Source organism: Aquarana catesbeiana, linkage group LG13 (genome assembly GCF_042186555.1).
Source record: "Aquarana catesbeiana isolate 2022-GZ linkage group LG13, ASM4218655v1, whole genome shotgun sequence".
Classification (NCBI taxonomy): Eukaryota; Metazoa; Chordata; class Amphibia; order Anura; family Ranidae; genus Aquarana; species Aquarana catesbeiana.
Window position 1 is genome coordinate 126,885,727 of NC_133336.1, and position 23,297 is coordinate 126,909,023.

At 43.7% G+C, this 23,297-nt stretch overlaps 1 protein-coding gene across 1 annotated transcript in view; it reads left to right on the plus strand.

The window, feature by feature from the left end:
* Positions 1-411: 411 nt before the first annotated feature.
* Positions 412-23,297, plus strand: part of KNSTRN (kinetochore localized astrin (SPAG5) binding protein) — a 114,589-nt gene continuing 91,703 nt past the window's right edge. Inside the window, exons 1-2 of the mRNA XM_073610417.1 lie at positions 412-512; positions 18,768-18,853. Coding sequence (XP_073466518.1) covers positions 18,799-18,853 — 55 coding nt within the window. The 5' untranslated portion in view covers positions 412-512; positions 18,768-18,798. The remainder of the gene's footprint in view (positions 513-18,767; positions 18,854-23,297) is intronic.

Below are 23,297 nucleotides of genomic sequence, written 5' to 3' on the forward strand. Positions count from 1 at the left end.
ACGAGTGCATGGGCGCATGCTGCAATAACGTTTGTTTAAATAAATTGAAGTTCTTTTCTAGTTTATTGTCATCTGGCAGTATGTGAGTTTTTTCTTGTCTTTTAGCCTACAGCAATTGACCTTTTACCATTTCACTACTTTTATTATTAGCATGTTATCACTTTTATATTTTAGTACCGTATCTCCATACATACAAGCACAGCTTTGCTCCCCTCCCTGTACAGGGACAGCACTGTAAATGCAGTAAACAATATGATTGCGCATTGACAGCGCGCCTACAGTGCACTCTCATTGCGCTCTAACCCCGCCCATTCTGCTTGATCACGTATGTGGCACTGCCCCTACTCTAATATCAACATTCAGAGCCTGTGCTCCGCCATTGTTCTGGAGTCCAAACCACAAGAAAATGGAGATTCCCCCCCCCCCCCAATATAGTCGTAGCATCCGGATGTGACGTTATGCAGGTTTGAAAACAGCCGCGGAGTGAGGGAAGTGGCCGCTAGTGTGATCAGGTAATGTTTATTATTATAGACAGACGTGTCCTGATAGCCATTGCTCCGGGTTAGTTTGTACTTGTGTAAGCGCCAGGCTATGGTGACATTTCACTGCCCCTTTATATCCTATGAATGCAGGTGGAGTAAATTGTGAAGCTGCCTAGAGATCCATGTCACTCCTCTGCCCCATTCACATCACAGGCAATGAATGTTGTGGGGAAATGAAGACTTGCAGCATTTCCCAGGGGGGGAGTCTCTCTCTGTCACTGCTCAGCTGTGGTACATAGATATGGAAAATGTCCAGGAGATGTTGGAGAAGCAGCACAAGAAGACAGTCACCTCGTGTGCTAATCCGATCAATGCTGGGAGAAGGAGAGAGCAGAGTGTTGGAGAGGTTAAAGTGGAACTAAAAACTAAACCACTTTTTTTGGTTCATTTTGGGTAGTGTAAGGGAGGGTTATAACTCCTGTTTGTTTTTGTCATCTGTGCCCTATAGAAATTTCCCCTCACTTTCTGCCCCATGGCCCCCACAGAAAGTTAGAGTAATGCCCTCCAAAGTGAGGGAATCCCAGTGTCACCGGAACTAGTATCCACCCTCCCCGTTCTGGTGGGGTTTTCTTGGTGGTTCTCCCTAATGGGGGCACAGACAGCAATAAAAACTGACAGGGGTTCTCATCCATCTCCACTCTATCCAAAAAAAAAAAAAAAAAATTGTCTTTAGTTACACCTTTTGAATCATCAGTGTGATGCTTGTCCTTCAATGTCCAGTTGTGGGGTGGAGACGAGACCTAGAAGTTTTAGTAAACTACAGCAGAGGTCCCCAAGTCCTGCCTTTGGCAGGTAGATGGCTCCCATGTACATCGATCGACAATAACTTTCTGACCACCCACCTAATCTCGTGTAGACCCTCTTACCGCAAAACCCATCAAGTCATGAACACCACTAGACCTCTGAAGGAATGTTGTGTGACGGGTGTCGCTTTGGGTGGGGGGTTCATGGAACCCAGCTTACTTTAGAGAGGTTGAGGAAACCCCTGTCTCGGCTCTTCATCCGCTTCTAAGTTATCCTGTGTCTATTAGGGGCACAGGGTGACTGAAAAAATAATGGACAACTACCTAATGGACGCTGAGAATACGGTTTGGATTACTTCAGATGGGACAGTAATATTTATCAACAAAATCCCTCAAGAAATCTATGATACATTCATTCCACTGTATCAGAATGATGGAACATTGTATGAGCTTTGCCTCATAGTTTATAGTAGGTAGGAGCCGGACAGTCTGCTACTGGGATCTCCTGCTATTGTCTCAAGGCGTTCTGTGTTTATAGTTGTAGTAATGTGTATTGTTTTTAGTGAGCTTGAAGTCGGAAAGTCTGACCTGGAATGAGACTTCTGAGGCATCCAGGTAGCTAATTAACATAATGTTTATAGTATATGTCGATGGTTGTAATTATATTCCTGTGTGCAGTTTGTATTGTTGGGGTAATATGATCGGGGGGGGGGTGGGGGGTGGGGGATGTCCTGTGGTGTATATATTCTGTGTTCTTGTTCAAATAAACAGTTTTTATTCTGGTTTACTCCAAAACTGGTATTGCCTAGATATTGGGGTAACTATAGCCATATTCACTGGTCTCATGTTCCAGAGCTTGGGAAGCAGCTTCTTGGCGGACATACCCCTCAGAGTCCGTCACAGATGGCTTCCATGTACATCGATCGGCAATAACTTTATGACCACCCACCTAATCTCGTGTAGGCTCTCTTCTTGCCGCCAAACCCATCAAGTCATGAACAACACTAGACCTCTGAAGGTATGTTGTGGTATGTGGCACCAAGCCGTCAGTAGCAGATTCTTTAAGTTCTGTAAGTTGTGAGGTTGGTATTGTGGATCAGACTGGTTTTCCAGCACATCCCACAGGGGCTCAATCTGGAGAATTTAGAGGCTAAGTCAACACCTCAAACTTGTGTTCCTCAAACCCATTTTTTTACAGTGTGACAGGTCACACTATCCTGCTGAAAGAGGCCACAGCCATCAGGGAACCGTTTGCATGAAGTGTGCTTGTTCAGCAACAATGTTTAGGTAGGTGGTACATGTCAAGTAACATTCATATGAATGGCGGGATCCAAGGTTTCCTAGCAGAACATTGCCCAAAGCATCACACTGCTTTCACCAGCTTGCCTTCTTCCCATACTGCATCCTGGTGCCGTCTCTTCCCCAGGTAAGTGACGCACAAGCACCTAGCCACCCACACGATATGGGGGGGGGGGGGGGGGGACATGATTTTTCATTACTTATTCACCTTCTTCCATTACTTTGTGGTCTAATTCTGATGCTCACATGCCCATTGTAGGCACTTTTGGCTGTGGACATGGGTCAGCATGGGCAGCTTGACCAGTCTGTGGCTACACAACAATCTGTGATGTCCATTTTTTCCTCTGCTTTCAACACCTCACCTTCATGGACAACATGTTTACTTGCTGCCTAATATATCCCACCCACTTTCAGATTCCATCATCACAAGATAACCACCTGAACTCTGGAAGATTTACCCCCCCTTCCTGACCAGGCCATTTTTTTTGCTTTTTGGCACTGCGTTCCTTTTAAAGGATAAGTTCACATTTAAAAAATAAATAATAAAAGCACATATTTTTGCAGGTAAAAATGTGCATTTATTATTTTTTATTTGGAGCCTGGAAAGCATTGCATCTGTGACCAGCATCTGTGAATGACACTGGCAGAGCCCCACGCGTCCAAGTTCTTTGCAGATTGTGATAGAGAGCAGAAGGAAGAAGATCCCTGAATATGGGTGTAACGTAACGTACTACAAAAGGTGAACTTATCCTTTAACTGACAATTGCGCGGTCATGCAACGCTGTACACAAATTAAATATCTTTGTGGGGGAAAAAAAAAAAAATAATAGAGCTTTCTTTTGGTGGTGTTTGATCACCACTGGGTTTTTTATTTTGTCTGCTATAAACAAAGAGACCGAAAATTTTGGAAAAAATAAAGAAAACCCCAATAAGTGTCTATTCATTGGTTTGCGTGAAAGTTATAATATCTACAAACTATGGTATAAATATTGTAGTTTTTCTTTTTTCATACTAGTAATGGCGGCGATCAGCAACTTATAGCTGGACTGTGATATTATGGTGGGCAATCTGACAGTTTGTGGGAACCAGTGAGACCAATACAGTGATCAGGGCTAAAAATAAGCACTGTCACTGTACTAATAACACTGGCTGGGAAGGGGTTGAACGTCTAGGGAGATCAAAAGATTAAAGTGGTTGTAAACCCTTACAGACCACTTCTACCTACAGGTAAGCCTAGATTATGGCTTTACCTGTAGGTCCAAGAAATATCTCCTAAACCTACATGGTTTAGAAGATATTTGCAAAAAGACAGGCACCGCTGTTTACGGCGCATGCGGCGTAGACAGCTGCGCACTGAGCATGCCGCTGCTAACAGCGATATGCCAGGAGTGACGTTATCGCGGCCCCGGCCAATCGCAGCGCCGGAGCCACGATACCCGGAAAGAAGATGGACGCTCCGTAGCAGAGGGGACAGCGGTGACATCGCAGGCTCCTGTGTCAGGTAAGTGACACATAATGGGCTACTAGGCATAGCCTAGTAGCCCATTATGCTTTACCTTTGCAGGGAAACAAAGAGGAAGTAAACCCATTAGGGTTTACTTCCTCCTTTAAATGTGTGCCTAACCAATGTTTATGCATGTACTGTGAAGTGCTTTTTCTAAGGGATGTGCCAGTTTGTATTCCCTTCTGTGCAAGTAAAGAAAAACTGGCACATCCCTGTTGGCAGGACAGCGCTCTGTATTGTTTATATTGACAGAGCTCTGTCCTGTCTCCCGCCTCACCGATTAGAGGGTGCTGGTAGGCAATGTTTGGCCGGCACCCTCTGGTTTGTGCTGTGACTAATCGCAGCACAGCTGGCTGGATCATGTACTAGATACATGATCCAGCACAGTTCCTTCCTACTCCTGCGCGAGGCAGTTGGCAAGTAGTTAAAAAAAAAAGTAAAGGGATTTTTTTTTTTTTTTTGCACATTCATACTTGCCTAGGTGGATGCAACATGGGTCCAATGCTGTATCTGTCCACTGGCGCGTCTGCACTGAGAACCAAGCAGTCGAACATCACCGATCGCTTGGTTTTGCAAGCTCCGTGAGCCGCAGACTCTCAGTCACAGCTCTCTGCTCTTCTCCCTCCTTGCTTATTGGAGCGCTGAGCTGGGGAGGGGGGCAGAGAGGCCATCTCAGGCTCTCAGCGGCTCTCTGAGAGGCTGAGCCGGGTGTCAGTCCAGGCACCTGGTGGATCCCGACTTCGTGGTCAGGATGACACAGTGCTTGGACTGACATTGGTGACGTCAACAGAGAGCAGACTCTGCTGAAAACGGGTCACAGGAGTGCAAAACAAATTACACTCCTGTGATCCATAGGAGAAGTAAAGCCAAACAAGCTCCGGCTGGACTTCTCCTTTTAATGTTGTTCACTTAACCTGTCAATGGTCATAAAGTTATGGCAGATCAATGTATGTATTTCATCTCTGTGATAAACTGCTTAGAATTCAGCTTTAACTACTTGACCTCCAGCAGATTTACCCCCTTTATGACCAGGCCATTTTTTGTGATACCGCACTGCGTTACTTTAAATGACAATTGTGTGGTCATGCAGTGCTTTACACAAACTAACTTTATATCACTTTTTTTCACGCAAATAGAGCTTTTGTTTGGTGTTTTTTATATATATATATGCGTGTGTGTGTGAAAGTTATGGCATCTACAAACTATGGTGTGTTTTGGTGGAAATTTTTTTTTTTTTTTTTTTTTTTTTTAAGTAATGGTGGTGATCAGCGACTTATAGGGGGACTGTGATAGTAGAGCGGGCAATATGACACCAACATCCCTGCTCATTTACATATGCAGAGCTCTGTCTGCTCTCCCTCCTTGCCGATCATCCATTGGCCAGCACCCGCTGAACGCTTGTGCTGTCGCTTAATCATGGCACAGCCAGAGCGTGTGCGCCCTCTTCCCGGAAAAGCAGAATTGCGTGCGCAAAATAATAAAAAAAAAAAATATATGTATTAGGGGTGCAACGGATCAAAAAACTCACGGATCGGATCATTTTTCGGATCAGCAAATAATAATTGAATTTGCAAAAACCTGTGAAAATTCAACCACCATATAGTCCCCACTGTAATATCCATGTCATCTCCCCCACTGTAATATTGGCTGAGCATGGCTGGATATTGGCAGGGTATTGCAGAGTATGGAGGGATGGCTGAGGATGGATGGATCCATGGATGTGACTGCAATTGTCACAGAGCAGCGCTGTGGGCACTACAGATCCAGCCCACAGCGCTGCTGCCATCCGATCTCTCCCCTCCACAGTACAGATCAGTACACAGAGGGGAGAGAGGAACCCTCCCCCCATTATTGCCATGAATGCAGGCCCCCCTCCCCCCACCATTGCCATGAATGCAGGCCCCCCTCCCCCCACCATTGCGATCAGTGCAGCCTGATCGATGCCCATCTGCAGCCTCGGAAGGGACAGGGAGGAGGGCGGGACGAGCGTCAACAGATTAAATACAGGAGAAACTCCTGTTTTCTCAGCGGCCTCTTTAATACAAAATCCGGCCTCCTATGATGGACAGAACAGTCGTCCAATGGCAGTGCAGGAGACGGGACTTCCTATTACAGAGGCTGCCAAATTACCAGGCGGGCCAGACTTTGGACATGCCTGATATAGCATATCCAAAAAAATATATGCTAACAAATGCAAATCAATATGATAATATAGTCCAACTTAATCACTTTAAGACCGGCCGGCTCTTCTGCACGAATCGCCGTAGCTGTATGGCAGCTTGCGCAGGCTCAGTCGCGGACCCACGGGAGCATGCCCGTGGCTCGGGAGGACTCTATGTCCTCCAGCGGCCTGCGATTGCCTTGTACACAGGCAGAATGGGGAAATGCGAGGCATTTCCTTGTTCTGACAGGTGACATGACAGGGATCTACTGTTCCCAGTGGTCAGGAGCAGTGATCTCTGTCATGTCCCAGTAAGCTTATCTCCCCCCCCCAGTTATAAACACTCATAGGGAACACAGTTAACCCCTTGATCGCCCCCTAGTGTTAACCTCTTCCCTGCCAGTGACATTTATACAGTAATCAGTAGCTATTTTTAGCTTTGATCGCTGTATAAATGTCAATGGCCCCAAAAAAGTGTCCGATCTGTCCCGATATAAAGATCGCTCATCACCGCCATTAAAAGTAAAAAATAATAATAAAAATGCCATAAATCTATTCCCTATTTTTGCGCAAACCAGTATACGCATATTGCGATTATTTATTTTTTTTTTTTACCAAAAATATGTAGAATACATGTCAGCCTAAACTGATGAAGAAATTTGTTTTTAAAAAAATGTGGGATATTTATTGTAGCAAAAAGTAAAAAATATTGCTTTTTTTTTTTTTTTCAAAATTGTCGCTTTTTTGTTTATAGCGCAAAAAAAAAAAAATGCAGAGGTGATCAAATACCACCAAAAGAAAGCTCTATTTCTGGGGGAAAAAGGGTGACAATTTTGTTTGGGTATAGCGTCGCATGACTGCGCAATTGCCAGTTAAAGCGACGGAGTGCCGAATTGCAAAAAAATGCTCTGATCATTAAGGGAGTAAAACTTTCTGGGGCTGAAGTGGTTAAAGTGGTGAAAAAATAGTGTGAAACAATAGTAAAACAAAATCTCGTTGATTCACCAAAGTGATGTGTGCCACTTCCACTCAGTTTCTGTTCACCATTACAGAAAATCTTTAAGGTGAAATCACACTGGAGCCCCTTCCCATTGTACCCGGTTCCGCTAACCTGGAGCGGCGATCTCTCGCACTAACGGATCATATCGCCGCTGTACCAGTCCGGGGTTTTGAAATCCCGCGGCTTTCTCTCCTCTTCACCTGCGTGATAGGACAGGCTACGCGAGTTCTGCCCCCCATGTGACATGCCGACCAAATAGATTACTCCTAAATGTACCTCGTGACTAGGTACGCGGTGGGGATTTCTAAGCCCCGGACCGGTGAGGTGGCGACCCGATGTCTACTAGCGGTTGATTGCTGCGCTCCAGGTCAGCAGGATTGGAGGGGGGGGGGGTGTGTGAGGAGGGGGTCCAGTGTAAGTTCACCTTACAGATTTTTCTGTAAAGGTCAACTTACCCTTTTAAGAATAAAGCTCACCAGATGCTGTTGCCATTCACTCTCGTGTCTGGCAAATACTGCCTTATTAAATGTTATTGAAGAGCCGCTTCATGCCAATCTCCATCCAGATCAATAAAGACCCTCTCCACATGTAGGGATAGAAATTGAGACCGAGCCCCCAACAGTGTAAAAAAACCTTAAAGTGGATGTAAACCCGATTCATTAAATGTGAGCTGAGCACATATATCTGCAGTGTTTTGTTATCTCTCTTCAAAGAACTAAGTCCCGTAGCTGTCTCCTGCTCCGTTCCCCTGTTATCAGCCTGATAACTTTTGACAGTCTCAGAGACAGGAGTCTGCAGTGTGTCATGGGAGGCAACCTCTGCATGTGTGGGGAAGGGGTGTGACTTTCCTCCAATCAGCTGTCTCAGTGTCCAGCAATAATCCCCTTCTACAGGGGAACCAGGAAGATAAAATTCTAACAGGATGTGCTCTTTCTGAACAGTATATAAAGGGGAAGACAGCAGATATACATTTAAAACTTATGTAGGGATATTTGTTTAATCTCTGTGTATCATCTGAGGCTGTTCAGTTCACTGAGTATATGTGAGGGTTTACATCCACTTTAAGGTAATCGGTCTATTAAAAATAATGCACTTGCATCATAAAAGATTCAAATCGCCTTGTTAAAATTCCAAACATGCCAGGTGACTAAGTGTTGCGATCTCCTCAAAACTTCCATCACACACATGGAGTAACCATCTCAGCGTTGCACTGTAGCTACACTCCAGAGCTTTTTGTCTCTTCTGAGTTTGTGACAGAGGGTGAATAGCAACCGCATCTGGTGAGCTTTATTCTTAAGGAGTGGAAGTGGTACACATCACTTTGGTGAATGATATTGGTGGATCAACGAGATTTTGTTTCACCTTATATTTTCATCACTTTAAGTTGGACTGTATTGGCATATTGATTTGCATATGTTGGCATATAGTTTTTGGATATGCTATATGGACACTTTTTATAATTTTATAGGTCATTTTATGTTGATTTTATTACAATGTTAATATTTTGGAGATTTGTAGATTAATTAGTGTGCTATTGTGAAATTGTTTGTTTCTTTTTTCACATTGACAGTTGTTTCACCTCACTTGCATGTTTTTTATGAGTATTAAGTGGCAGCACAAACAGGTGTTTTTTAGGGATGCACTGAAACATATCGGCCGAAAATGGCCCTTTCGGCAAAAAGCCGAAAGAATTTTTGCCGATACTGGCGCTGAAAATGGGGTGGGGGCGGTGCTCCCTGCCCCCGCCTATCAGGGGGGCTTCCTATATTGTTGAAAGGGAGGAGTGCTGCCACCTGTTTGATTACAGTGCCGGGAACATCACAGCTTTCATTTCAATAGCTGTGTGTTTCCCGCTGCGTGCCGTCACATACAGCCCCTCCCCCTTAATAGACAATAAAAGTGCAGCGCAAAAGAAAAGGAAAATTAAGAGTCCATATGATAAAACATATATATTCAATTCCTCTTGTCACGAGCAGGCTGATCCCTTTTCATAACGCATCAAATTTCATATGCTTAATCATAAGGGTGCGCTTACCGGAAAAGGTGACCCCCTGTAATTAAGGGGTCCAGACAGGCCTGGGTAAATAAATGGTGAACAGCTACGTTGGATCTCATCGGCAATGGTCAGTCCTCAGTTATCCTGGGATGGATCCATACACCTTCAGTGCGAGATGGTAAGCAGCAGTCCCCAAAAATAGAGAAAACTCTAATGCCCCGTACACACGGTCAGATTTTCCGACGGAAAATGTGTGATAGGACCTTGTTGTCGGAAATTCCGACCGTAGGCTCCATCACACATTTTCCATCGGATTTTCCGACACACAAAGTTTGAGAGCAGGATATAAAATTTTCCAAAAACAAAATCCGTTGTCGGAAATTCCGATCGTGTGTAGACAAATCCGACGGACAAAGTGCCACGCATGCTCAGAATAAAGAGATGAAAGCTATTGGCTACTGCCCCGTTTATAGTCCCGACGTACGTGTTTTACGTCACCGCGTTCAGAATGATCGGAATTTTCCAACAACTTTGTGTGACCGTGTGTGTGCAAGACAAGTTTGAGCCAACATCCGTCGGAAAAAATCCTAGGATTTTGTTGTCGGAATGTCCGAACAAAGTCCGACCGTGTGTACGGGGCATAAGTGTGATCCGTATAAAGATTTATTTGTTAAAATTAAAAGAATAAGATTGCTGTATGAAAGCGCTCAACAGCGCGGCATGTAACAATAACACTTGTCAGCTGGAACAGTCTGTTCGCGTCCGAACAGCTGTGAGATGGCAGCGGGTGACGTGGGGGGGCGGAGCTTTACGTTCGATGTCACCCGCTGCCATCTCACAGCTGTTCGGACGCGAACAGACTGTTCCAGCTGACAAGTGTTATTGTTACATGCTGCGCTGTTGAGCGCTTTTATACAGCAATCTTATTCTTTTAATTTTATCGAATAAATCTTTATACGGATCACACTTAGAGTTTTCTCTATTTTTTGGGGACTGCTGCTTACCATCTCGCACTGAAGGTGTATGGATCCATCCCAGGATAACTGAGGACTGACCATTGCAGATGAGATCCAACGTAGCTGTTCACCATTTATTTACCCAGGCCTGTCTGACCCCCTGTAATTAAGGGGTCCACCTTTTCCGGTAAGCGCACACTTATGATTAAGCATATGAAATTTGATGCGTTATGAAAAGGGATCAGCCTGCTTGTGACAAGAGGAATTGAATATATGTTTTATCATATGGATTCTTAATTTTCCTTTTCTTTTGCGCTGCACTTTTATTGTCTATTATGTGATATTGAGGTTGGTGAATCCTTTAGTGTCCAGCTTGCATTCAAATTTACGTTTTAGTTTGCGCTGATTGTCCTTTGTTTATTAGCCCCTCCCCCTTGTCCGGGCACTTTGATAGACAGATCACCCGTCCAATCCTGGGACGGGTGATCCGTCTATCAAAGTTCCCCGGACAAGGGGGAGGGGCTGTATGTGACAGCGCACAGCGGGGGAACACACAGCTATTGAAATGAAAGCTGTGATATTCCCGGCACTGTAATCAAACAGGCGGCGGCTCTCCTCTCCCTTCACTGGCTACCCTACTGGGGACACTGGCTACGCTGCAATGGGGACACTGGCTGGCTGCATCTGACGGGCACTGGTGAGGCTGCATTGATCTCTTGTATCATGTCCGCAGTCTCTCACCATCTCTTGTATCATGTCCGCAGTCTCTGACCATCTCTTGTACCATGTCCGCAGTCGCTGACCATCTCCTGTACCATGTCCCCAGTCGCTGACCATCTCCTGTACCATGTCCCCAGTCGCTGACCATCTCCTGTACCATGTCCCCAGTCGCTGACCATCTCCTGTATAAAAATATTTTTAAAAACAGTCACTTTCGGTATCGGTGTTTCGGTTTTAAATATGGGTGTTCTAAATGTGGGTGTAACCTGTTCCTAAAGTTGAAGTTCGCCTTCTGTTTTTTCACGGTCACATGATAGTTTACGTTTTTGGGGTTGTATTTAATATGTCCATAGAGAAATCACACAAATACAGTACTTATACATATAACATTTAATAAAAGTAATGACCGATAAAGAAAATATAACAATAATACTTAGCTAAAGATGCTGTTTCGCCACGGAGTCCTGCCCATGATGGCATGGCCGATATTCAGACACATGCCTAATAGCAGCTCTGATACGAAACTGAATGTTCCAAGTTACAACTGTGGTATATAGGAATTGTGTGTAAGGAATGGCCAACCCCAGGTAAACTCCCCTAAGAGCATGATGACCTTTTAAAGACCTGGTCAGTTTGTAATTGCATTCCTTTAGAGCTGAAACAACCAATTGATTAAAAGACAACTAATCGATTATGAAAATAGTTGTCAACTATTTTCATAATCGATTAATCGGTCAGCCTATTAGTTGGCCTGCATACAGAATGCGTTATTTGTTTACATATCAGGAAATACAGTGCAGCACACATAGCTCAGTACACCATCCATACATGTCAATAAGTGCCTGAGAACTTGTGAATGTGTGAGGAGCAATGCCTCATGGGACATGTAGTCCTGGGCAGGAAGTGAGTGGTTCTAAAGGCAGAAGGTGTTTTTTTTTTTTTTTTTTTTTTTTTTTTACACCTTGCTATAGGGGCACTCTATACTATACTGTACACTGTATGAAAATTCCTTTGACCAAGAAGTTTTCTATTCTGCTTCTTTGAATTTTCCCATCACTGTGGTCGAAAACTAACATCGATTTAATATCACAGTTCTGTCTGAAAATCCGCAAAGCAATCTTATTTTTTTATTTAAAGAAAAAAAATTGATCTGAGTCTAATATTTACCAGATTCAACCTCTAATAGTATATACAGTATATCTCTTCTGTCTGTTATTCTCAGCATGGATTAGAGATTTTTCTTCCTAACTATATAGTTGGTTATTTATATTTTACCACTGCATAGAGATATTTAAGAATAAATTGCCTTTTTTTTTTTAAACTTTACATATTAACTAAATTTATACACCACACTTTTTTAAGGTTATTATCCGATTAATCAAAACGATAATCAGCCAACTAATCGATTATGAAAATAATCGTTAGTTGCAGCCCTACATTCCTTTAGCATGAAGTCATTTAAGGTAACAAGTATATTAAAGGCTTTCTTATATATTTGTGAGGCAAGGAAATATGCAATTTCTCCATCACCTTTAACCACTTGACGACCGCCTCACGCCGATTTACGTCGGCAAGGTGGCACGGACAGGCAAAATCACGTACATATACGTGATTTGCCTTCCGCGGGTGGGGGGTCCGGTGCCCGAGGCGGTCGTCTTTTGTCCCACGGCGATCGGAGATGAGGGGGAGGCCATCCGTTCGTGGCCCCCCCCTCGCGATCGCCGCCGGCCAATCACATCATTCCTTTGCTGCTGTATGCTAAACAACAACAAAGGAAATTATGTCATCTCTCCTCGGCTCGGTAATTTCCGTTCCGACCCGAGGAGAGAAGACAGGTATGTGAGTGCACCAACACTACACAACACAGTAGAACATGCCAGGCACACAAAACGCCCCAATCACCCCCCCGTCACAAACTGACACCAGCAGTTTTTTTTTTTTTTTTTCTGATTACTGCATTGGTGTCAGTTTGTGACAGTTACAGTGTTGGGACAGTTAGTATTACCCCCCTGTAGGTCTAGGATACCCCCCTAACCCCCCCTAATAAAGTTTTAACCCCTTGATCACCCCCTGTCACCAGTGTCGCTAAGCGATAATTTTTCTGATCGCTGTATTAGTGTCGCTGGTGACGCTAGTTAGGGACCTAAATATTTAGGTTCGCCGTCAGCGTTTTATAGCGACAGGGACCCCCATATACTACCGAATAAATGTTTTAACCCCTTGATGGCCCCCTAGTTAACCCTTTCACCACTGATCACCGTATAACTGTTACGGGTGACGCTGGTTAGTTTGTTTATTTTTTATAGTGTCAGGGCACCCGCCGTTTATTACCGAATAAAGGTTTAGCCCCCTGATCGCCCGGCGGTGATATGCGTCGCCCCAGGCAGCGTCAGATTAGCGCCAGTACCACTAACACCCACGCACGCAGCATACGCCTCCCTTAGTGGTATAGTATCTGATCGGATCAATATCTGATCCGATCAGATCTATACTAGTGTCCCCAGCAGTTTAGGGTTCCCAAAAACGCAGTGTTAGCGGGATCAGCCCAGATACCTGCTAGCACCTGCGTTTTGCCCCTCCGCCCGGCCCAGCCCAAGTGCAGTATCGATCGATCACTGTCACTTACAAAACACTAAACGCATAACTGCAGCGTTCGCAGAGTCAGGCCTGATCCCTGCGATCGCTAACAGTTTTTTTTTGGTAGCATTTTGGTGAACTGGCAAGCACCAGCCCCAGGCAGCGTCAGGTTAGCGCCAGTAGCGCTAACACCCACGCACGCACCGTACAGCTCCCTTGGTGGTATAGTATCTGATCGGATCAATATCTGATCCGATCAGATCTATACTGGCGTCCCCAGCAGTTTAGGGTTCCCAAAAACGCAGTGTTAGCGGGATCAGCCCAGATACCTGCTAGCACCTGCATTTTGCCCCTCCGCCCGGCCCAGCCCACCCAAGTGCAGTATCGATCGATCGCTGTCACTTACAAAACACTTAACGCATAACTGCAGCATTTGCAGAGTCAGGCCTGATCCCTGCGATCGCTAACAGTTTTTTTGGTAGCTTTTTATTGAACTGGCAAGCGCCAGCGGCCTAGTACACCCCGGTCGTAGTCAAACCAGCACTGCAGTAACACTTGGTGACGTGGCGAGTCCCATAAGTGCGGTTCAAGCTGGTGAGGTGGCAAGCACAAGTAGTGTCCCGCTGCCACCAAGAAGAAGACAAACAGGCCCGTCCTGCCCATAATGTCCTTCCTGCTGCATTCGCCAATCCTAATTGGGAACCCACCGCTTCTGCAGCACCCGTACTTCCCCCATTCACATCCCCAACCAAATGCAGTCGGCTGCATGAGAGGCATTTTCTTTATATCCTCCCGAGTACCCCTACCCAACGAACCCCCCCAAAAAAGATGTCGTGTCTGCAGCAAGCGTGGATATAGGCGTGACACCCGCTATTATTGTCCCTCCTGTCCTGACAATCCTGGTCTTTGCATTGGTGAATGTTTTGAACGTTACCATTCAGTAGTTGAGTATTAGCGTAGGGTACAGCATTGCACAGACTAGGCACACTTTCACAGGGTCTCCCAAGATGCCATCGCATTTTGAGAGACCCGAACCTGGAACCGGTTACCGTTATAAAAGTTAGTTACAAAAAAAGTGTAAAAAAAAAAAAAATAATATATAAAATAAAAAAAAATAGTTGTCGTTTTATAGTTCTCTCTCTCTCTATTCTCTCTCTCTCTTGTTCTGCTCTTTTTTACTGTATTCTATTCTGCAATGTTTTATTATTATGTTTTATCATGTTTGCTTTTCAGGTATGCAATTTTTTATACTTTACCGTTTACTGTGCTTTATTGTTAACCATTTTTTTGTCTTCAGGTACGCCATTCACGACTTTGAATGGTTATACCAGAATGATGCCTGCAGGTTTAGGTATCATCTTGGTATCATTCTTTTCAGCCAGCGGTCGGCTTTCATGTAAAAGCAATCCTAGTGGCTAATTAGCCTCTAGACTGCTTTTACAAGCCGTGGGAGGGAATGCCCCCCCCCCCCCCCACCGTCTTCCGTGTTTTTCTCTGGCTCTCCTGTCTCAACAGGGAACCTGAGAATGCAGCCGGTGATTCAGCCAGCTGACCATAGAGCTGATCAGAGACCAGAGTGGCTCCAAACATCTCTATGGCCTAAGAAACCGGAAGCTACGAGCATTTTATGACTTAGATTTCGCCGGATGTAAATAGCGCCATTGGGAAATTGGGGAAGCATTTTATCACACCGATCTTGGTGTCATCAGATGCTTTGAGGGCAGAGGAGAGATCTAGGGTCTAATAGACCCCAATTTTTTCAAAAAAGAGTACCTGACACTACCTATTGCTATCATAGGGGATATTTACATTCCCCGAGATAACAATAAAAATGATTAAAAAAAAAAAAATGAAAGGAACAGTTTAAAAATAAGATAAAAAAAGCAAAAAAATAATAAAGAGAAAAAAAAAAAAAAAAGCACCCCTGTCGCCCCCTGCTCTCGCGCTAAGGCGAACGCAAGCGGCGGTCTGTCGTCAAACGTAAACAGCAATTGCACCATGCATGTGAGGTATCGCCGCGAAGGTCAGATCGAGGGCAGTAATTTTTGCAGTAGACCTCCTCTGTAAATCTAAAGTGGTAACCTGTAAAGGCTTTTAAAGGCTTTTAAAAATGTATTTATTTTGTTGCCACTGCACGTTTGTGCGCAATTTTAATGTCATGTTTGGTATCCATGTACTCGGCCTAAGATCATCTTTTTTTATTTCATCAAACATTTGGGCAATATAGTGTGTTTTAGTGCATTAAAATTTAAAAAAGTGTGTTTTTTCCCCAAAAAATGCGTTTGAAAAATCGCTGCGCAAATACTGTGTGAAAAAAAAAAATGAAACACCCACCATTTTAATCTGTAGGGCATTTGCTTTAAAAAAATATATAATGTTTGGGGGTTCAAAGTAATTTTTTTGCAAAAAAAAATAACTTTTTCATGTAAACAATGAGTGTCAGAAAGGGCTTTGTCTTCAAGTGGTTAGAAGAGTTGGTGATGTGTGACATAAGCTTCTAAATGTTGTGCATAAAATGCCAGGACAGTTCAAAACCCCCCCAAATGACCCCATTTTGGAAAGTAGACACCCCAAGCTATTTGCTGAGAGGCATGTCGAGTCCATGGAATATTTTATATTGCGACACAAGTTGCGGGAAAGAGACAAACTTTTTTTTTTTTTTTTTGCACAAAGTTGTCACTAAATGATATATTGCTCAAACATGCCATGGGAATATGTGAAATTACACCCCAAAATACATTCTGCTGCTTCTCCTGAGTATGGGGATACCACATGTGTGAGACTTTTTGGGAGCCTAGCCGCGTACGGGACCCCGAAAACCAAGCACCGCCTTCAGGCTTTCTAAGGGCGTGAATTTTTGATTTCACTCTTCACTGCCTATCAGTTTAGGAGGCCATGGAAAGCCCAGGTGGCACAAAACCCCCCCAAATGACCCCATTTTGGAAAGTAGACACCCCAAGCTATTTGCTGAGAGGTATAGTGAGTATTTTGCAGACCTCACTTTTTGTCACAAAGTTTTGAAAATTGAAAAAAGAAAAAAAAAAAAGTTTTTTCTTGTCTTTCTTCATTTTCAAAAACAAATGAGAGCTGCAAAATACTCACCATGCCTCTCAGCAAATAGCTTGGGCTGTCTACTTTCCAAAATGGGGTCATTTGGGGGGGTTTTGTGCCACCTGGGCATTCCATGGCCTCCGAAACTGTGATAGGCAGTGAAGAGTGAAATCAAAAATTTACACCCTTAGAAATCCTGAAGGCGGTGATTGGTTTTCGGGGCCCCGTACGCGGCTAAGCTCCCAAAAAGTCCCACACATGTGGTATCCCCATACTCAGGAGAAGCAGCTGAATGTATTTTGGGGTGCAATTCCACATAGGCCCATGGCCTGTGTGAGCAATATATCATTTAGTGACAACTTTTTGTAAATATTTTTTTTTTTTTTTTTTGTCATTATTCAATCACTTGGGACAAAAAAAATAAATATTCAATGGGTTCAACATGCCTCTCAGCAATTTCCTTGGGGTGTCTACTTTCCAAAATGGGGTCATTTGGGAGGGTTTTGTACTGCCCTGCCATTTTAGCATCTCAAGAAATGACATAGGCAGTCATAAACTAAAAGCTGTGTAAATTACAGAAAATGTACCCTAGTTTGTAGACGCTATAACTTTTAACTAAATATATGCTTATTGACATTTTTTTTACCAAAGACATGTGGCCGAATACATTTTGGCCTAAATGTATGACTAAAATTTAGTTTATTGGATTTTTTTTATAACAAAAAGTAGAAAATATCATTTTTTTTTCAAAATTTTCGGTCTTTTTCCATTTATAGCGCAAAAAATAAAAACTGCAGAGGTGATCAAATACCATCAAAAGAAAGCTCTATTTGTGGGAAGAAAAGGACGCAAATTTCGTTTGGGTACAGCATTGCATGACCGCGCAATTAGCAGTTAAAGCGACGCAGTGCCAAATTGGAAAAAGACCTCTGGTCCTTAGGCAGCATAATGGTCTGGGGCTCAAGTGGTTAAAAAGGAATACAGATGCCTCTAGTAAATTGGACATTATTTGGTTGTCTTGGCATTCAGCAACATTTAGCCCACTTGCAGGTGTGTCAGGGGACTGTGTTCCCTGTTGTGGGTTGAAATTTTTAGTTAATGGCCTTGGTATCACTATAGGACACAGAACATTTGCAGCCATCTCCTAATACCTCAGGTACACAAATGGTTTGAGGCATAAAATATGCTCAAGCGTAAACCCCCTCTTTTTACTTTATGCCATGTAACAAGTATAAAGTAGATGTTGCAATTGCAATTTTTCTGCAAAGTGGTACACTTGAAGGGCCAGTTCACACCATATAAACACTGTCCAGATGCTTTTCTGCATGCGTGTTTTTGATGCGTTTTTTTTTGTGTGGTTTTGATGTAGTCCAGTGCGTCGTTTCTCCCCCCCCCCCCCTTATCTTTTTTTCTTAACCTTAAATTAGGACATGTGTGTTTTCTGATGCGTTTTACAGCGTTCCAGTGCAGGAATAATGCAGCATGTTCTATTTTTTTCTTTCTTTCTGGAACTGCAAGCACTGGTGTGATCTGTGTTATTGAAAACCATACAACCTACTTTCAATGCGTTTTTTGATGCAAAAAAAAAAATACACTGGACTGCATATGATGTGAACTGGCCCTAAGACTCGGTTTTACTGCCCCACTAACTGCTCTCCTTAAGCTGTAAAGGCAGCAGAGGGGGATGTACATATATCACATCTGGGATGCTTTGTATAATGGCATTGCAAACATTATCACTGCTGTTGCATTCTTTGGTCCGTACTGCCCACTGGACACAACCCATTCTATTGCAGCACTAGGGGTAAAACGGGCAGTGAGGAGTTCTAGCCTTTCTCCACTCTACTGAAATTGTCTGTGTTCCTATTAGCAGATTTTTCCTTGAATTCCAGTGACAGCTGTAACATTTTACATTTCTTTTCATTTTCCACCCTGGGGACAATGGTCACCAGGACAGGAGAAGGTAAATTTTACTCTATTGCCCACTCTACCCAAAACTAAAAAAAACTTTTTGCTTTTTTTTTTCTCCTTTTTAAAAACATTCCTTGAAATGTAGGACAGTTGATGAATGTGTAATGATGGAACAATACCTTAGCCACTAAAAAAGCTTTATGTGATCCTCGTTGGCTTAGATAAAATATTTCTAGCAAAACGCTATACTTGTAAAGCTTTAAAATTGTACTGTAATGTATAGTAAATTGCATTTTTATGATGACAGTTCTTTGGACTTACGAAAGATCCAATATGCAATGATGGAGAAGTCCAGGCTACCTGTTCCGAGACCCCAGACACAGAAGTCATCAGGTAAATCTGGCTTATCTGTGTTTTCTTTCTCTGCCATACACTGATACAATAATACTGGAGTGAAAGCGGTATAGAGGCTTCACATCGTTTTCTTAGGTTACTTGGCTATTGATAGTGGCTGTGATGTAGCCTGCCCTTCCCCCTTCACTCCCCTCCAAAGATTTCTGGCTGGAGGTATACTCTGACAATGAGGTCTACCTACAGTATTGGTCAAAATGTTGATATGCCAGAAACATTATTGAATCTGTTTTACCCAACACTATCACAAAAGCACAGATGTCCCACAGTATGATTAGATAGACAGAAACCTCAGGAAAGATAGCTTGGTTGGAAATCCTGAGCGTTAAATGCCTATTTATAAAATAAACATTCCCTTGATGTTTGAAATGAATAACTACAGTGGGGTAAAAAAGTATTTAGTCAGCCACCAATTGTGCTCGTTCTCCCACTGAAAAAGATGAGTGAGACCTGTAATTGTCATCATAGGTATACCTCAACTATGAGAGACAAAATGTGGAAGCAAATCCAGATCACATTGTCTGATTTGGAAAGAATTTGCAAATTATGGTGGAAAATAAGTATTTTGTCAATATCAAAAGTTTATCTCAATACTTTGTTATATATCCTTTGTTGGCAATGACAAGAGGTCAAACGTTTTCTGTAAGTCTTCACAAGGTTGTCACACACTGCTGCTGGTATGTTGGCCCATTCCTCCATGCAGATCTCCTCTAGAGCAGTGATGTTTTGGGGCTGTCGCTGGGCAACACGGACTTTCAACTCCCTCCAAAGGTTTTCTATGGCGTTGAGATCTGGAGACTGGCTAGGCCACTCCTGGACCTTGAAATGCTTCTTACGAAGCCACTCCTTCGTTGCCCAGGTGGTGTGTTTGGGATCATTGTCATGCTGAAAGACCCAGCCACATTTCATCTTCAATGCCCTTGCTGATGGGAGGAGGTTTGCACTCAAAATCTCACAATACCTGGCCCCATTCATTCTTTCATGTACACAGATCAGTCGTCCTGTTCCCTTTGCAGAGAAACAGCCCCAAAGCATGATGTTGCCACCCCCATGCTTCACAGTAGGTATGGTGTTCTATGGTTGCAACTCAGCATTCTCTCTCCTCCAAACATGACGAGTTGTGTTTCTACCAAACAGTTCTACTTTGGTTTCATCTGACCATATGACATTCTCCCAATCCTCTTCTGGATCATCCAAATGCTCTTTAGCAAACCTCAGATGGGCCTGGACATGTACTGGCTTAAGCAGAGGGACATGTCTGGCACTGCAGGATCTGAGTCCCTGACGGCGTAGTGTGTTACTGATGGTAGCCTTTGTTACGTTGGTCCCAGCTCTCTGCAGGTCATTCACTAGGCCCCCCGTGTGGTTCTGGGATTTTTGCTCACCGTTCTTGTGATCATTTTGACCCCACGGGGTGAGATCTTGCGTGGAGCGCCAGATCGAGGGAGATTATCAGTGGTCTTGTATGTCTTCCATTTTCTAATTATTGCTCCCACAGTTGATTTCTTCACACCAAGTTGCTTGCCTATTGCAGATTCAGTCTTCCCAGTCTGGTGCAGGTCTACAATTTTGTTTCTGGTGTCCTTTGACAGCTCTTTGGTCTTCACCATAGTGGAGTTTGAAGTGTGACTGTTTGAGGTTTTTTTATACTGATAACAAGTTCAAACAGGTGTCATTAATACAGGTAACAAGTGGAGGACAGAGGAGCCTCTTAAAGAAGAAGATACAGGTCTGTGAGAGCCAGAAATCTTGCTTGTTTGTAGGTGACCAAATACTTATTTTCCACCATAATTTGCAAATAAATTCTTTCAAAAATCAGACAATGTGATTGTCTGGATTTGTTTCCACATTTTGTCTCTCATAGTTGATGTATACCTATGATGACAATTACAGGCCTCTCTCATCTTTTTAAGTGGGAGAACTTGCACAGTTGGTGGCTGACTAAATACTTTTTTGCCCCACTGTATATAAAGGTATGGAACAGATGGCAAAACAGAATGGAAAATATTTTGGTGAGTATATTGAGGACAGAATTGTTCATTTTAAGTTCTCTTGTATGAAGTAACATTTTAGCTTCTCATGTTGAGATACACAATGCAGCAATTCGCCCTCATGTATGTCTGTGTGTACATGGCCTTTCTGGAGGCATTCACTGAACAAATGCAGTCCTAATCGTGCTCGTCTTTTCCAGAAGTGAAACAAGCCTTTGAAATGCCATTCACTACAATGTGACTGATTCACATACACGTGCTTCAGCTTAGTGTGTGTGTGTGTGTGTGTGTGTGTGTGTGTGTGTGTGTGTGTTTTTTGTTTTTTTTTTATTATTATTTATTTATTTTTAAATTGCTGCATAGCTTTGAGCAGTAGCTCCTTCAAATCCAGTGTGAGTTGGATCCATGCACCTGCCCCTGCACATATGTCAAGTTTTGACATGCGTCTGTGTCCATACAGGCTGCTGTGTCTGTATACATTTCTATAGGCTGCCAGCGCACAGCTGGCAGAAGATTGGGAACAGGTGAGTAAATGTTTGTTGTATTGCAGAATAGACCTAGCATGTCTGTTGCGCAATAAAGATCCCACCCACTCATAATTTTCTTTTAAGTGGGCTGAACTATTGCTCAAGCAGTGGATGCGATCCTTCTGGTAGTACCTCTGCTTTGTGCATGGGGCTATGGTCGTAAGGGGGGTTAAAACACCGCAAAGGACTTCTTCAGCCACAAAAAAAGCCTAGAACCATCTCAAAAAAGATGACATCCTCCCCTGGAAGTTCCGAGGTGGCTGGTCAGAGGGAGCCATCAGGGCCGTTTGGTGTTGCAACTGCTTTCAACACTGCAGCCCCTGTCTATATTACGGAAGAGGTTTTTTCCTCAACCATATTGGGGTTGGAGCAAAAGATTGATGCTTTAATTGCATCTGTCAGATAAGGGTACTCACCAAGGCCGAGATGCTGAGTGGTAACCTCTTGTGACTAAGCGCACTCCACTCCTGGAGATGGTACAGGGGGTGAAGGGCACAAAGAGGCACGAGTCACCAGCAGGCAAGGCAGGTCTTGCGTGAAGGTCACCGGCAGGGAGACAGCTGTGCAGGACTGGAAGGTGCTGAAGCTCAACAACAGGCCGGGGGTCAAACACGGTGACTGGCAAGAGTCTTTTAGATAGTGCAAAGGACTGTTAGCAGGTATGTCAGCAGGCTGATAATTTAGTACTGAAGACTGATAGCAAAGTCCGTAAAACAGGCCAAGGGTCAAACACAGATAACTGGAGGCAGTCTGTGAGCAAGCCAGGGGTCGAGCACTGAAGATAATAGCAAAGTCCAGGATCAGGCTGAGGGGTCAATCACTGGAGACAGGAAGCAATATCCGTAGACAGGCTGAGGGTCAAACACAGGAAGCAAGTGGAGAGGTCCAAGAGGCAAGCCGAGGGTCAAATGCAGGAAGAGATCAGAGTAGGTCAAGGTCAATCCGGGTCACAACAGGTAATCAAGAATCAGGATACAAACAGGAAACACACGGGGAGCTGAAAGACAAACCAGCAATCTGGTCATGGCACAGAGTGGCTTATATAGGCCAGTGGGAAGCTCATGTTGTGCACGCACTATTGCGTACACGTGTTTGCCGTTTCGCTGAATTGCGCAGACACACACATTAGCCGTCTCGCTGAATTGCGCACACGCATTAGCCGTTCCACTGTATTGTGCTCAGGGATGCGCCGGAGTGCCGCTCTACCTCGCATGATGCGAAGGAATGCAGCGATATTGGCAAGACTGGTACTTGCTGTTTTCCTGACAGCATCCCAGAGTGGGACTAAGCTCGATAGGTCCCCTTCCATTTCCCAGAACCCTCAAACTGAGGAACGTGGCGAGAGATGATTAAATTCTCTCAGGGAACCAGGAAGAGGCTGATGACTCCTCTTCTGTAGAGTCAAATACGAATGGATCAGGTTCACAATCTGAAAGATTGATGGTACGATCTTTTACTAAATTGGTCTGCTCCACATTCATGCTGCAATCAGCTGAGTCAGTCAATGAGCCCACTTCTTGTTTGGATTCACTAAAGCCTCCCCAAGCTATTCATACTTTTCCTATCCATTCATTGCTAAAAAAGCTTATGTATTCTGAGTGGGAGCACCCAGATAAAGTTTTATCCTCCAAAAAAGTTTTCAACACTTTATCCTATGGAGGAAGAATTTTAATAAAAAATGGGGGATGCCAGTAATTGACGTTGCCATATCCTCCGTGAATAAAAATTTGACTTGTCCAATAGATAATGCTCAAATGCTGAAGGATCCAATGGATAAGAAGTTGGAATTCCTATTTTAAAAACAATTTTTCTCTGGCAGGTTCAGTGGTTCAAGAGAAATATGAAAACACTGCGCTCTAATAGCAAAAATAAAATATATGTGAGCCAGCAGCTGCATACATTGTGACA